The sequence below is a fragment of the Aythya fuligula genome, chromosome 16 (genome assembly GCF_009819795.1).
Source record: "Aythya fuligula isolate bAytFul2 chromosome 16, bAytFul2.pri, whole genome shotgun sequence".
Classification (NCBI taxonomy): Eukaryota; Metazoa; Chordata; class Aves; order Anseriformes; family Anatidae; genus Aythya; species Aythya fuligula.
The window spans coordinates 1,773,995-1,787,486 of NC_045574.1; the positions used below are offsets into that span (position 1 = coordinate 1,773,995).

General features: G+C 58.0%; 1 protein-coding gene across 1 annotated transcript; it reads left to right on the forward strand.

The window, feature by feature from the left end:
- Positions 1-1,029: 1,029 nt before the first annotated feature.
- GDAP1L1 (ganglioside induced differentiation associated protein 1 like 1) lies at positions 1,030-13,492 on the forward strand. The gene is made up of 6 exons (XM_032198384.1): positions 1,030-1,561; positions 3,846-4,038; positions 6,715-6,888; positions 9,202-9,299; positions 9,391-9,505; positions 12,125-13,492. The coding sequence occupies exons 1-6, from the start codon at positions 1,382-1,384 to the stop codon at positions 12,466-12,468; spliced, it is 1,104 nt and encodes a 367-aa protein (XP_032054275.1). The 5' UTR covers positions 1,030-1,381; the 3' UTR covers positions 12,469-13,492.

Consider the following 13,492-nt stretch of genomic DNA (forward strand, 5'->3'; position numbering starts at 1 on the left):
GAGTTCTGCAGCGCCGTGTGGAGCTGGGGCCAGGACGATGGCAAGGTCAGGCAAGGTCAGGCCCCGCTAAAGGCGCCCGCACCGATCCCGCCCTTTTGCTCGGTTTGGCAAGCAAGGATTTGGGATTTTGCTCTGGCCAGCAAGGCGCTGGGTAAATGAACGCACTCAGAGGGGCCGCAGACCCGCAGGACACGAGGGATGCAGCGGGTGCTCATTGCTCCATTCCCAGCTGCGCAGCAGCTTCAGCACCAAACGTGCCACTAGATGGAGCTTGCCAGACACCGACCCGCAGGAGGACACGGTTCTGGTTCCCCAAGCTGTTCCTTCCCTTTTCTACAGCCAGAGATGCCCCTTCCCTGTGACAAGATCCCCAGAGGATGCTGCCTGCCCGCGGAGGGCCAGCAGCAGGGCCAGCCGAGTACAGGCAGCACCACGCAGCTCGGCGCTGGGGCCGGCTCCTTCTCCAGCCACCGAGTTGCTCGGTTGGCAGCAGCAAAGGCCACCAACAAGGTTTTGCAGCCCTGGCACCCATCACCTGGGAGCAGGACATCCGGACACCAAGGGGAGAGCCGATACCCCCCAAAACTGCTCCTCTCTCTGGCAGCCAGTCCCACCCGCGGGGAATTGCCTCCAGCCAGATGGAGAAGGAGCGTGACGAGGCCAAGTGCCACCAAACCACCAGGCTGCCAGGCTGGCGTGTGCAGGAACGTGCCAGCTGGCCACACAAGGGCATGCAAATCTCTGCTGGGATGCTTCTGTGCAAATCCCTGCTGGGACGCCTGCAGCGCACAGAGGGCAACAGCCACAGGGACCCCTCAGCTTCCCAAGTGCACAAACCCCGCTGCCATACAGCTTTGTCCCACCGTGCTAACTGTGAAATAGCCCCTAACAACACCCGTTAGCCAGGAATAGACTCGTGCTCTCCAAAAAGCACTGAATATCCATAAAGAACCATTGCTGCTGCTTTCCATTCAAGGCTGTAAAGCAGGCAAGACGCCCGCTGGACGTTTTAAAGCCGGCATCCGCAGCTGAAGCCATTTATCACCCATCAGCCCTACCTACCACAGCGAAAACCCTTTAACCCCTGCTGGGAAACATCGAGGCTCGGAGCTGCCCCGGATTGCTGAGCCAGCAGGCGTGCAGCGGGAGCCCCCGGCGCCACCTCGCCCATCGCGGCGATGCTGCGAGCGTGCCCGCTCCCTGGGGAGCGCGGCCAGGAGCCGTGGGGCTGCGCGTCCACCCGCGCCAACGCCGTGCCCACGCCGTGCCCGCCGGGGCGCAGGGAGCTGGAGCTGCCCCGGGAGTGATGCTGCTGGCGGGAGCCCATGTGATGCTGGGCTAGCGCGGCTCCTCCATCGTCCCCCTCCGCTCGCAGGCTGTCATGGCGACTCCCAATAATGTCACTCCCACCAACTGCAGCTGGTGGCCCATCTCGGCTCTGGAAAACGACGCGGGGAAAGGCAAGGATGGGGAGGAAAATCAGGATCCGACAGATCCCGCTCTCAAAGCCCAGGACAGGCTGGTTTTGTACCACTGGACCCAGTCCTTCAGCTCCCAAAAGGTAAAGCGCTCGGCCGGCTTCTCGGGAAGAATCACCTCCAGCATCCAGGGCTCACCCTTGCCTCGGGAGGAGGGGGCTCGGGGAAGAGCCAGCAGCTCTTTCCCCAGGCTGGCAAGGGGAGCGGCGTGTGCCGGGTCAGCTCTTTTGTACCCGCATTTCTGCGTTTCAACAGCATCTCCCTGGGGAAGGGATGTGGGAGGGGGGGGCTCAGCCAAATCCTGCTGTGGCTCTGAGACCAGGCTTTGCAGCGGGAGACGCCTCTGCTTTGTGTTCGCTCCCGACCCTCTCTCGTGTGGCGGGGCGTGCAGACAAAGGCTGAGCCCGGGACCACCCTGCAGCTGGGGGCTGCGGGACCCCCGCACCTCCCGGAGCAGGGAGCGACCCCGGGACACGGCCCCGTGCCGGGAACATTTTGCCCTGGCACTGCTGCAGCAGCCTGGAAATCCCAGTCCTGTGCAAGGCACCGCGGGGGGGGGGGGGGGGGGGGGGGGGAATACAGCCAGAAACCCCATTTCTGGGTGGTGGTAAACGCTCATTTTGCGGCGCAGCAGCGGCGTATCAAACCTGACCTCCTGCCGGCCCCTCTGTCATTCCCCTGCCATTGACACCAGAAGGGCAGCGAGCTACTTGGGGGGCACCCATGGGGCCCTGGGGCACCCCACGGCAGGGATGTCCCCATCTGCTCGTGTGCACCACGGGCCCGTAGGCGCCCGATGCAGCAGGGCAGCCGCACACGCTCGGCCCCACTGTGCTGATCTGGATCTGCACCAGGAAGGGGACGCTCTCCGGGCTGCAGCAGGCAACGGGGGGGCTTTTGTTTATTTTTTGGTTGTTGCTGACACAGCCTCTAGCAGCTGGGACTCCTCCTTGGGTCACAGGCACCCTCAGGAACCCCGGCACCCCAGGCTGCCCCTGCCTGGTCCCTGCTGGACCCGCTCTCAGGTCCCGATGGCAAAAGGGAACGGGGCAACAGCGGGAGCCCAAGGGGGCACCTGGGGTGGCCCCAGCCAGGGTTTGTCCCTCGGGTGGGAAGAAAACGCTGGGAGCAATTTCCTATTGAGGGAAGCAGGCTTTTCCTTGCCTGACTTAAAAGGAAAAAAAATATTAATTTGTCAGCCCCATAAATAATTAATGGCTAATTCCCCAGGAACTCTGAAGTGCTCATAGAAATGCTTATATTTGTTAAGACATATTTTTAGCTGCTGCTGCTGCTTGGAAGAAAACAAGTGATTTGCCTTCATTCAGCAGTTCTGAGAAACATGGCTCTCTGACATCCCTGCGGGGTGTTTTGGCCTGCCTGACATACTTGGTTCACAATGGTCAGGTTTTTTATAATCCAGAAGCTGTAAATGGGATCCTGAGTGCACATTCAACAACACCCCAAGCACAGGAAAGAGCAGCCAGTCTCTCCGAGGAGGATGCTGAGCTGTGCACAGCACCCCAGGGCCCAGCAGGGACCCGATTCCTACACCCAGCCCTGTGCCCAGCTCCCTCCCCCAACTGGGCTCCTGTCTGCACAAGGGGCCAGGGCTGCCCCAGAGGCAGCCTGGCAGGAAAGGAGAGGAGCAGACACCAGGGAGACCAAGTGCCGTGGTACAGGAGGCACAAAGGGGTGCAGGGGGTGAGCTATGCCCCGAGGAAACACACAAGAGGCAGGGCAGGGCTCCAGCAGGGAGAAGGAGAAAACACAGGCAGGGCTCTCCTTGCTCCCAGGGCTTTCTGGAGTACACCAGCTGCCTGAAAGCCTCCCCAAAACACAGCCTTTTTCCAAAACGTGCCCAGCAAAGCCAGAGCCTGACCCCAAGAGCAGGGCATACCTGAATTTCCACCCGGGTTTCCTCCAGCCAGGCTGAAGCATCCCCTGGGCACAAGGCGTAGCATTGCTGCAGCCGCCTCCTCTTCCTCTTCTTCCTCTCTGGGTGTGTGAGGGTGCCCTGCCCAGCTGGGACCCACAGCCCCATCACAGATCCCCCCCAGCTGGGGAGCTGCCACCTCTGCCTGCCTCCACCTGCTGCTGAGGGCCCCAGGACCCCATCCCTAAATTCATCTCTGTGTCACGCAGGCCACCAACCACACAGAAGTGACAAATTCTGCATGATTCTGGGTGGGCACGGGTCTCCCTCGTGATATTTCCATCCATTGCCAGCAAGGGAAACCCTCACCTTGGCTCCTTGCAGGGGAGCGAGTTGTGCACGGTGCTGTGCCAGGGGCGATGCGTGCCCCATGGCCTCGCAGCACTTTTGGGGCCAGCTTGGGCCCGTTCCCCCCCCGTCCCCCGCTGCAGGTGCGGCTGGTCATCGCGGAGAAGGGGCTGCCCTGCGAGGAGCGGGACGTCAGCATGCCCCTGCTGGAGCACAAGGAGCCCTGGTTCATGCGGCTCAACCTGGGGGAGGAGGTGCCCGTCATCATCCACAGGGACAACATCATCAGCGACTACAACCAGATCATCGACTACATGGAGAAGAACTTCACGGGAGGTAAGGGGGGGGCAGAGCCGCGTGGCCGAGCTGCATCGCAGTGGAGATTTAGGGCTGAGTGAGATGCTGTTGGCTGGATGCAGCCGTCTCTCCCTGCAAAGTTTCAGCTGTCCCCAAAAGGAGCAGTGACCGAGCAGCCCTCCCAACGCTTTCACGTTTTCCCATGAAAAATGTCCTTGAGGCCTCGCAGGGTGTGGGGAAAATGGCCCTAGCGAGGTCAAACAAAGGGAGCGGTGCTGGAGACTGTGGGGTGATGTGACACGGATCCAGAGGAGGGGACTGGGAAGGGGAACAGGGCAGGGCTGCAGTGCCCGGCTGACCCCGGGATGCTGAGCGGTGCTGTATGGCAAGCAGCACCTCGAGCCCCTTTGCCCTCATTCTCCCAACTCTGCAGCTGCCCAGCTGGGACACTCAGCCGGGGGACTTCAAAGCCAAGCAGGGAGCTTTGGCTGCAGCATCACGACGCTCGCCCCAGCATCCATCACCCTTGCGACAGAGACATCAAAACCATCTCAAAATAGCTCCCCCAGCAAGGGCGCCTTGCCAGCCTCAGCTGCTGTCCTCTCCCGGCCTCACCGTGCTGCTCAGCAGAGGAATGGCGCTTCCCCGCCGTGGGGACAGATGGACGGACACCCCAAATCCCATGGGGGAGCCCTCGCCAGCAGCGGCTCCCAGGAGGGGGCAGCCCCACACCCTGGGGGCCCCGAAGTTCACCGCCCCGTGGGGCCACAGTCCCCACACCACTCGGTGCCGTCACCCGGGTGCTGCGAGGAGCAGGTGACGAGGAATCTGCTGGCAGCACGCTGCCCCAGCAGGGGAGGGACATCAGCTAACACCGAGGCAGGGAACAGCTCCGAGCACGGTGGGGATTTGTGGCCCTGCCAGGGGATGTTGTGCTCTTTTTTGGGGGGACAGGCAGCAATATCCCCTTGCAGCAGCAGCCGGGAGCCAGCACAGGTACCAGGGAGACTGCTCCTGCCTCTTCCTTCGTCCTCCAAAACACAGCAAGTATTTTTCTTCAGGAGCTGGCAACACAATCTTTCCACTGTCGCTTGAGCTTTGCTGCTGTGGAGGAACATGGTGTTCCCTCCCCGCTGCTCTGGGGAGACTCCTGCCCTCGAGCTCTTCCAGCCAGGTGCATTTTCTTAACTTTCCACTGAGAAACGTGATGAGGGGAGCACCTGGGGAGAGGAAGGATGGCCCAGGGCCATCACCCCCTTCTGCACCACCTGCTCTGGAGCCGTGGCCCACCAAAATTAATGACAAAAAGCACCACCAGGGTGGCACTGCGGTGGTCCGAGGAGGCATCGCCCACCCTGCAGCAACACGCAGGGCTTGGGAATGCCTCTATTAGAAGGAGCAGTCACAGAGCTTGTTTCCAGGACTGGAATCTTTTTCTGCTAGTTATGTTGAGCTACCATTATATGCCAGCACGATAAGCAATATTTTTCCTTTTTTTGGGCCACCTTTGTATGGGCCATCAGCTGCTGACCACAGCACCTGCACCACCCAGATCAGCTGCAGCGTGCAGAGGCTGAACAAACGCCGTCCCCCCAGCAGGATGGTGAAGGACGTGGGCTGGCAGCCAGCAGCTCCTGTTTCCTCGTGGTCACTCCCTCCAGCTGCTGGACGGGGCTGTGGCACTGGGCACACTGGTTTCCAGCCCTGGTACCAGCCCATTGGGTGCTGACCATGCACCACGAGGAGGGAGCACGCAGGCTGCAGGTTGGGCGTCACCATTCCATTCAGCCGGGAGCTTTCCTCCTGTGGAAACTCCAAAGTTGGAGACCTGGAGCACAGGCAGCAGCGTGTAATTGCTTTGAAGGGAGCTGGGGGGACATCGGGTGCCTCTGCTCTTGCTGTCACCTCCCCTTGCTGTGTGTTGTGGGGTCTGCATACAACCCCCCACCCAGTCCCCCGGTCAGAGGTGCCAGAAGGTTTGCAATACCCAGGCTGCCCAAGCTTCTGCTGCCTGTCCCTGCTGGGCTGGCCTCTGCCCTGCCTCGCTCCCACCACCAGCAGTGCCAGAATCATTATTTTGGGTCCCTAATTATGGAGCAGCATCAGCCACATCTGCAAAAGTCCATCTGCTGCTGCACCCTTTGCTCAGCCCCAGAGGCCAGCAAGGAACACACGGACAGCCCGGCTTGCTGAGCCCCAGCAGTAAATCTGGGGGCTTATTAACTATCATCAAAAGCCATAAACTTTTACAATCCCATAAAGAAACGGGCCTGATATTCTTGGAGGAGACGACAGGAATGGTTCCCTCCTCCCGGTGTCATCTGTTGCGCATTTTGAGCTGTAAATGAAATAAAGGAGCAGGACGCAAACCGCCATGCAGTGAGAGTGAGGAAAGCACAACGGGCCGAGGATGCTGCTGGGACGAGGGATGCTCCCGTGGTTTCAGCACTGGATGAGAGTTGAGGGGAGAGGTGCTCGGCTCCTTGCTCTGTCACCCTCATTACCTATATTGAATGGGATTTTCAAGGAGACTCAAAAAAATGAGGTATCTCATTGCACTGGTGTAGAGTCTGCAGGTCTGGGCTCCTTTCTGCAGAAGGGAAATGTTTCGTTCCCCTGCTTGGCTGTGAAACCAGAGGACTGCAAACTGGGCTCCAGCAGGGGCTAACCCCCCCGAGCCACGCACTGCTGACAGCTTTCCTTTGCCCCTTTCAGACAACGTCCCCCAGCTGATCCCTGAGCCCGGCACCCCGCTGCACTCGCGGGTGCTGCAGTACCGGGAGCTGCTGGACTCGCTGCCCATGGACGCCTACACGCACGGCTGCATCCTGCACCCCGAGCTCACCACCGACTCCATGATCCCAAAGTACGCGACCGCTGAGATCCGCAGTAAGTCGCCTCTGGGGCAGGGGGCTGGCGGGATGGCACCGCGGCCCTTCCTTCAGGCAAGGCAGGGAAAATGGCAAAGCAGAGCTGCCCGGGAGCTGCAGGTGCCCTGGGGGGGCTTCCTGGCCCTGGGGTGCCCCCCATCACCCCTACTCCAAGGGTTCTCCCAAGGCACTGGGTGCCTGGCTGCCTCCCTCCCCAGCAGTGCCGTCACCACGCTCAGTGCATCCTCGTGCAGCTCTTTTTGGGGTGCTCCCTTCCCGCTCCCCCTCTTCCCTCCAGTGACTCCAAGGGTGCAGGTGGGGGAGCAGAGTGAGGTTGAATTGCAGAGGGTGGATGAATTGGCACCAGCCAGCACGCAGCCTCCAAGCACTCATGAAACATTGATGATGCTCAATATAATTCAGCAGCTGGGCTCGCTCCTGGAGAGCCCCTCTCCAGAAAAGTGACTTTGTCTGGACGGCACCGACCTGCCCCACATCTCCCCCCTCCAGCAGGCTCCAGCCCCAGGCAGTTCCCATAACAAAGTCACGTTTTACCTCCCACAGGAGGGACCCACACTCATGCCTTGGATAAAGGCATCACGCAGAGCCCAGTCCCCTCCCCAGAGCGTGCTGCTGCACTGCTTCACGCCACCCGCCTGACTCACCATGCTGCCCGGGGCCTGCCAAGATGTTTCAAAATCTCTCGCCTTCCACAGCTCCTGGCTGGTGGCGTTTTCCCCAAACCATCGCAGAGGAGGGGCTGTGCGATGGCTGGGCAGTTCAGGTGCCCTGGTGCTGGGGGTGCCCTGCTTCCCTGTGGTGCTGCCCTTGATGGCCCCAGGGGATGGCTTGGCAGCCCCACCATGCTGGGGAAGGGCCTGGAAATGTGTCCCCAGGAGGAGAACCGAGGGCCAGGCTCTCCCGAGCAGAGCAGGTGCACTGGGGAGAGCAGGGCTGGGCCTTGCTGGGTGGGCAGTGAGGGTGCAGGGCAGGAGCAGGCAATGCTGCCGGGATGCAAATTCACCCTGGTGGTGAAATGCTGAGAGTCTTCCCTTGGGAAATCATCCCAGCAGCTCCGGGATGACTTGCAAAGGTGGCAGACACACCTGATGTAAGCCAGGGGGCTGTAAATCAGGCAGCGCAGCCGCTGTTCTGCTCCCAGCCCAGGCACAGCTCCATGCCCTCCTTTCAGTCCCTCTCCTGCTCCGTTGTGGCAGTGGGGTGAGGCATGGCTCAGGATGGCCGCTTTGTATTTGGGCTGGGACATGCACAGAGCTGAGCCCAGGGACCCATCTGCTGGGGCAGGGACACCTGTGGTGACAGCACAGGTCTGACCTCCAAGGCTACCAACAACAGTAAAACAGCCACCTTGGCTCCCCAGGGCCTCCGCTCTGGGCAGGGGCATACCTTGGGCTGGCAATGGCAGAAGGTGCAGAGCAGAAGAACTGGGAACCCCCCATTAGTGCAGTTTTACTACCTTCTCCCTTCCCCTGTGTCTTTTCCTACCAAATCCCTCTGCCTGTGCATTGCAGAGGAGAAGAGGCTGCTCTGTGCAAGGAGCTCTTGCAACAGGCAAAGTCTGCGTGGTTTCAGGCTGGTGTGAACACGTCTGCTGGCGTTAGGCAATCGCCAGCTCTTGCAACAAACCAGCCCTGATCCCTGCTGCCCAGATCCCAGCAGCAGCCTAGGACCTGAGGTCTGAGTTTTGCTCCATCTGGCACAGAGCTTTGCTGTTAGGAAAGGGCTAGCAGACTGAGCCAGGCTGAACCAAACTTCAGCTGTGCTGCCTAAACCTGACCCCTCTCCCCAGTTTTTGGATGCCTCTCTGCCAGCCCTTTGGGGCAGGCACCTGTTTTGTGCCTGGTTTCGCCCCATGCAACACTCTCAGCAAAGGGGATGAGCCGCCCTGCTCCCAGCAGAGCCAGGGAACGCGGCCCCAGAGGGAGCCTTCGTGCTGGTCCTTTCTTTTTCCTTTTTAGCAGAGGAACAGCACTTCAAAGCCATTTAATGCATCAAAAAGTCTCTTCTTCAAACAAAACAGCTGAACTGTGCTTGCAAATCCCCCTTAATCAAGCTCTTTGAAGGGAGCTCAGCTGCCTCCCAGGCTCACCTGCAGGACAGCATATCTCCAAAACTGCACCTTCAGCCCGCTGAGCTCACCAAACACAGTACTTTCTTGCTGTAAAAATCTATGAGGCTGCAGCTCACCAGGGAAACCTCCAAAAGCCTCAGCTTCTGCCTGCCCCAGCTTGTCCCTACCCCACCAAACACAGCCAGCACCTCTCAGCGGGGGGGAAACACCCCCGCAGCCCCTCTTCGTGTCTCCCTCCAGGACATTTGGCTAACGCCAGCACGGAGCTGATGAAGCTGGACCATGAGGAGGAGCCGCCACTGACGGAGCCGTACCTCTCCAAGCAGAAGAAGCTCATGGTAAGCTGCTCAGAGGTGGTGGGGAATGGCTTTAGGGACATATGGCCACCCGGCCATCCAACTCCCACCCTCACCTCCGCTCTCCACCCAGGCCAAGATCCTGGAGCACGACAATGTGAACTACTTGAAGAAAATCCTCGGTGAGCTGGGAATGGTGCTGGACCAGATTGAGGCGGAGCTGGAGAAGAGGAAGCTGGAGTACCAAGGTAGGGCTGCCTGCATGGGGCAGTTTTCAGCCCAGGCATGATTTTGGGAAGGGCTGATGGCTTCACGCCCAGTGAAAGACCACATTGAGCTCCGTGGAGGTTGTATGGATCAGGCAGAGGCTGCTCTGGGAGCCCGCACACCTTGCTTACTGCAGGGGACAGGCAGCTCCTCTGTCCTCACACCCACTTTGCAGGAGATCCAAGGTCACTGCAGCATGATGGCACATCCCCAACAAAGGGCCACCAGTGACCCACCAACCAGCCACTAATTCTACTGGTCCCCTGCCCCTCTGCTCTGCCCTCCATCACCTCTGGCAGCACAGGACGATTTTGGCACCTGTGCCACTGTGTGTCACCACATAGACGCGTGTCACCAGCAAGTCCTCTCGCCCTCCTGGCTCCCTCTATCCCCAGGAGTGCAGGCCCTGCTGTGACCCAGCGCTGGTTGCCCAGCTCTGGGAAGACCAGACCAGTCCCAGCTCTTGTGCCATGAGGAGCACAGGTTGCTGAAAGCCCAGGAGCAGGGACGTAGTCCTCGGCCCCTGGGTGCTGGTGAGCACCCATGGCACACGCAGGGACCGAGTGGCCAGGTCCCAGGACTGCCACTTCTGACCCACTGCATGAGGGCAGGGAAACCTGGGGGCCCTTGAGAAGTGTGAGAGGCACAGAGCCCACATAAGAGAGCAGAAGGAGAGACAGAGCTGTTCTAGCCAGCCCCCATCATCAAATAGCACTACTGAGAGCCCCCCCAGAGCCCTGACAGCTGGGCATCACTTGTCCTGCTGCCACCTCCATATCCCCCCCAGTCCCACTTGAGCAGGGCTCCTGACCCCATCCCCAGGACACCCAGAGGTGCCAGGGATGGAGCACAGCCCAGACATGCTAACAAGGGGGTGACTCCACAGCTACCTCCACTTGGGAGCCATGCATCACACAGGGCGGCACCAAGGGGCCCTCGAGACCCCAAAAAGCCCTGGGGCTGGGGACCTGCTGGAAGCCCACAGCAGCACGGTGCGTTGACCTAATTGCATCCAACAAACCCCCTCGTTAGCAGATCCCAGAGGAGAGGCCAGCTGAATTCACCTCATTACCTGCCCTCGGAGGTGCCAGAAGCGTGGGGGCTGCTCTTGAAAAGCCACTTTTGCCCCCAAACCTCCCAGCACACCACAGGGGTGCCGAGGAACAAGGCAGGCCAGCACCCGCCCCTCCCCTCACGGCATCCTTGGGGCCCAGCAGTCTCCAGCTGCAGCACCCCCACACTTTATTAGCCACTGAAAATATTTACTGACTAATTAGGCACAGGCAATCTGTCCGCTCGGGCTGTGCCTCTGGCAGGACTAGGCCGGCTGCCAGGCGGGTACAAACGAGGCCTGCTAATTACCAGTAATTCCCCTGACCTGACCCCTCTGGCAGCCCAGCTGCAGCAGGGCCTGCACAGGGTGCAGTGGGGGCCTCTCCCACCTCCCCCCGATTTCAAAAGGGCATCACGCAGGCTTTTCACCCCACCTGTAAGGCAGAGCCACAAAACTAAGGATTTGGGGCAAACCAGGAGTTTTAATGCTGGAGCAGAGCACAGACGGGTCTCCCCAGTGCCAGCACAGGCAGCTCCCAGCCTCCCCTCCTCTGTGCACCCCAAAATTTTGGGGTTCCCTTTGCATGTTGATCCAGCAAGGGAGGACATTGTCCCTCTCCAGCTTGGGGAGGGCAGGGGCCAGGCTTCTTGCTGCCTACCACGTTTTTCTTTGGCCTCCCAGATTTGCTGGCTCCAGCAGTTGCCTGCAAGGTGCAACAAGCAGGAATATCCAGCACACTGCCCCAGCAGAGGTAGAGGGGGAGCCCAGGTTTTGTAACCCTTGTGCTTTCTTCCTCACCTGCACCTCCATTATTTCCCTTAGCCCTGCCCTGCTCGTTAGTACCAAAAGGTCACCAGGGGTGCGTTTAACACTACCCTGACCCCAGACAGCTTCTTCCAGCCTGTTTTATTCCTGGACATATCCCAGGTGAGGTTATCAGGGTCACTGTTATTGGGGGCCATCAGCACTGTGGCATCTTCCCTCACACCCAGCTCTGCCTCCCCACAAAGTCCAGCTCTCTGCACAAATTTTGGTGGCCCTGAGCAGGGGCCCAGAGCTGAAGGGGGACAGAGGCAGGACCTCTGAGACAGCACACAGGGAGAGCAGCCAGGCTGGGCCAGCAAACAGTTTTGATTCCCGAGGATTTCTCACATCCCTAAAATAGGACGTGTTACCATGCCACCTCTCAAACAGCTCCCAACGCCCAGCGGCAGCCAAGGACAAACGCTCCCTGAGCACTAACACAGCAGAAGTGCTCGCTGCACCACAAAAAGCCATTTCACAGAGTGATTTGTATCTTCATGCAGGTTATAAATGATAAATATATATATAAAATATGTAAATGATCATATATATATATATATATATATATATATAAATGATCAGCCTGATAGATAGGGTTTGGTCTTTTGGGACATCAGAGAGCTGAGGAAAAGTACTGGGAGTCTAATCCAAATCCTATTCCTTCCATGGAGCTTTTGAGCAAGCCTCTAAGTGCCCACCCAAGGACCTATTCTCATCCTACCTCTGTCACTTCTTTCTCCAGGGCAGAAGTGTGAGCTTTGGCTCTGCGGCTGCGTCTTCACTTTGGCTGATGTCTTATTAGGAGCTACCCTGCATCGCCTCAAGTTTCTAGGACTCTCTAAGAAATACTGGGAAGACGGCAGCAGACCTAACCTACAGTCCTTCTTCGACAGGATACAGAAACGCTTTGCCTTCAGGAAAGTCTTGGGAGACATACACACCACGCTGCTCTCAGCGGTGGTACCCAACGCCTTCCGGCTGGTCAAGCGGAAACCTCCCTCCTTCTTTGGAGCCTCCTTCCTGATGGGATCGCTGGGGGGAATGGGATATTTTGCTTATTGGTACTTAAAGAAAAAATACATCTAATGCTGGCTGCTTGGTGTTTAGTTTGGTGTCTCTGTGCTGTGTGAAATTATGATGAAGCCTCAGTAACTGTAATGAAATTTGAAGCAAGGTATGACTAATTATATTGTTTAATGTAACATTCCATAGTCTAGAAGTAGAAAAGTATACTGCAAGGAAATAAGACAACAACAACGACAAAAGCATCAACTTGTAAATGCCTTTTTTAGGGTTAAGTATTCAACGCCAGCGAGAGGCTCAGGGGGTCACTGGCTCCCCGTGCCCACTGGGAAGTGCCACTGGTGCAGGCCAGCTCCACTGGGAGAGATGGGAACACCACAGGACTCGGACAATCGGTCCTCGACGTCTGTTTCCGAAGTGTTCACCAGCCACATCTCACAAGTGTAACTAGTGGGGACTTTCTTCTTCTAGAAGCCATTCTGTCATGCTCGGAGGCTTTCCTGGGAGCAGGGTGCAGTAGCTGGTCACGGTCAAGGTGGATTTGCATTCTTCAATTTCCCATTTTTAAATTATTTTCGTTAAAAAGAATATTTTTATTAAGCTACTCTTAGCATCTATCCACTTTCTACGTCTGGTTTTGGTGGGCTTTTTTTTAGAAAAGAATTTCACGTCTGTCTTTAACTGTCACGCTTTCCTCCTGAGATAAATTGTTTTGACTTCCACCCTGAATTTTGGCACACAAAGGGAATTATTGTTTTAGCCTTTTGGCTCGGTCTTGAGTTTTCTTTCATGGATTTGCATCTCTCACCGCCTGAGCATACCTGGACTCTGAAAAAGTACAACCGTTTTCCGAACTTTCAGGACTTTTCTGAAGACACTTTGGCCTTCTCTTCCATTGGGGGCTCTTTTCTGTCATTTCCTCGCTGTGTGTTTTCTTAGAGACACTTTGCACAGAATCACGTTTATGACTTTCTTGTGCCTTTTGCATGTTGGAAAGAATAACGGGCCTCACTGCTACTCGTGCTTTGAAACAGATCCTCAATAAACCGTATGGGAGGAGTAGCTGCTTCCCATTCCTAAATGTGTT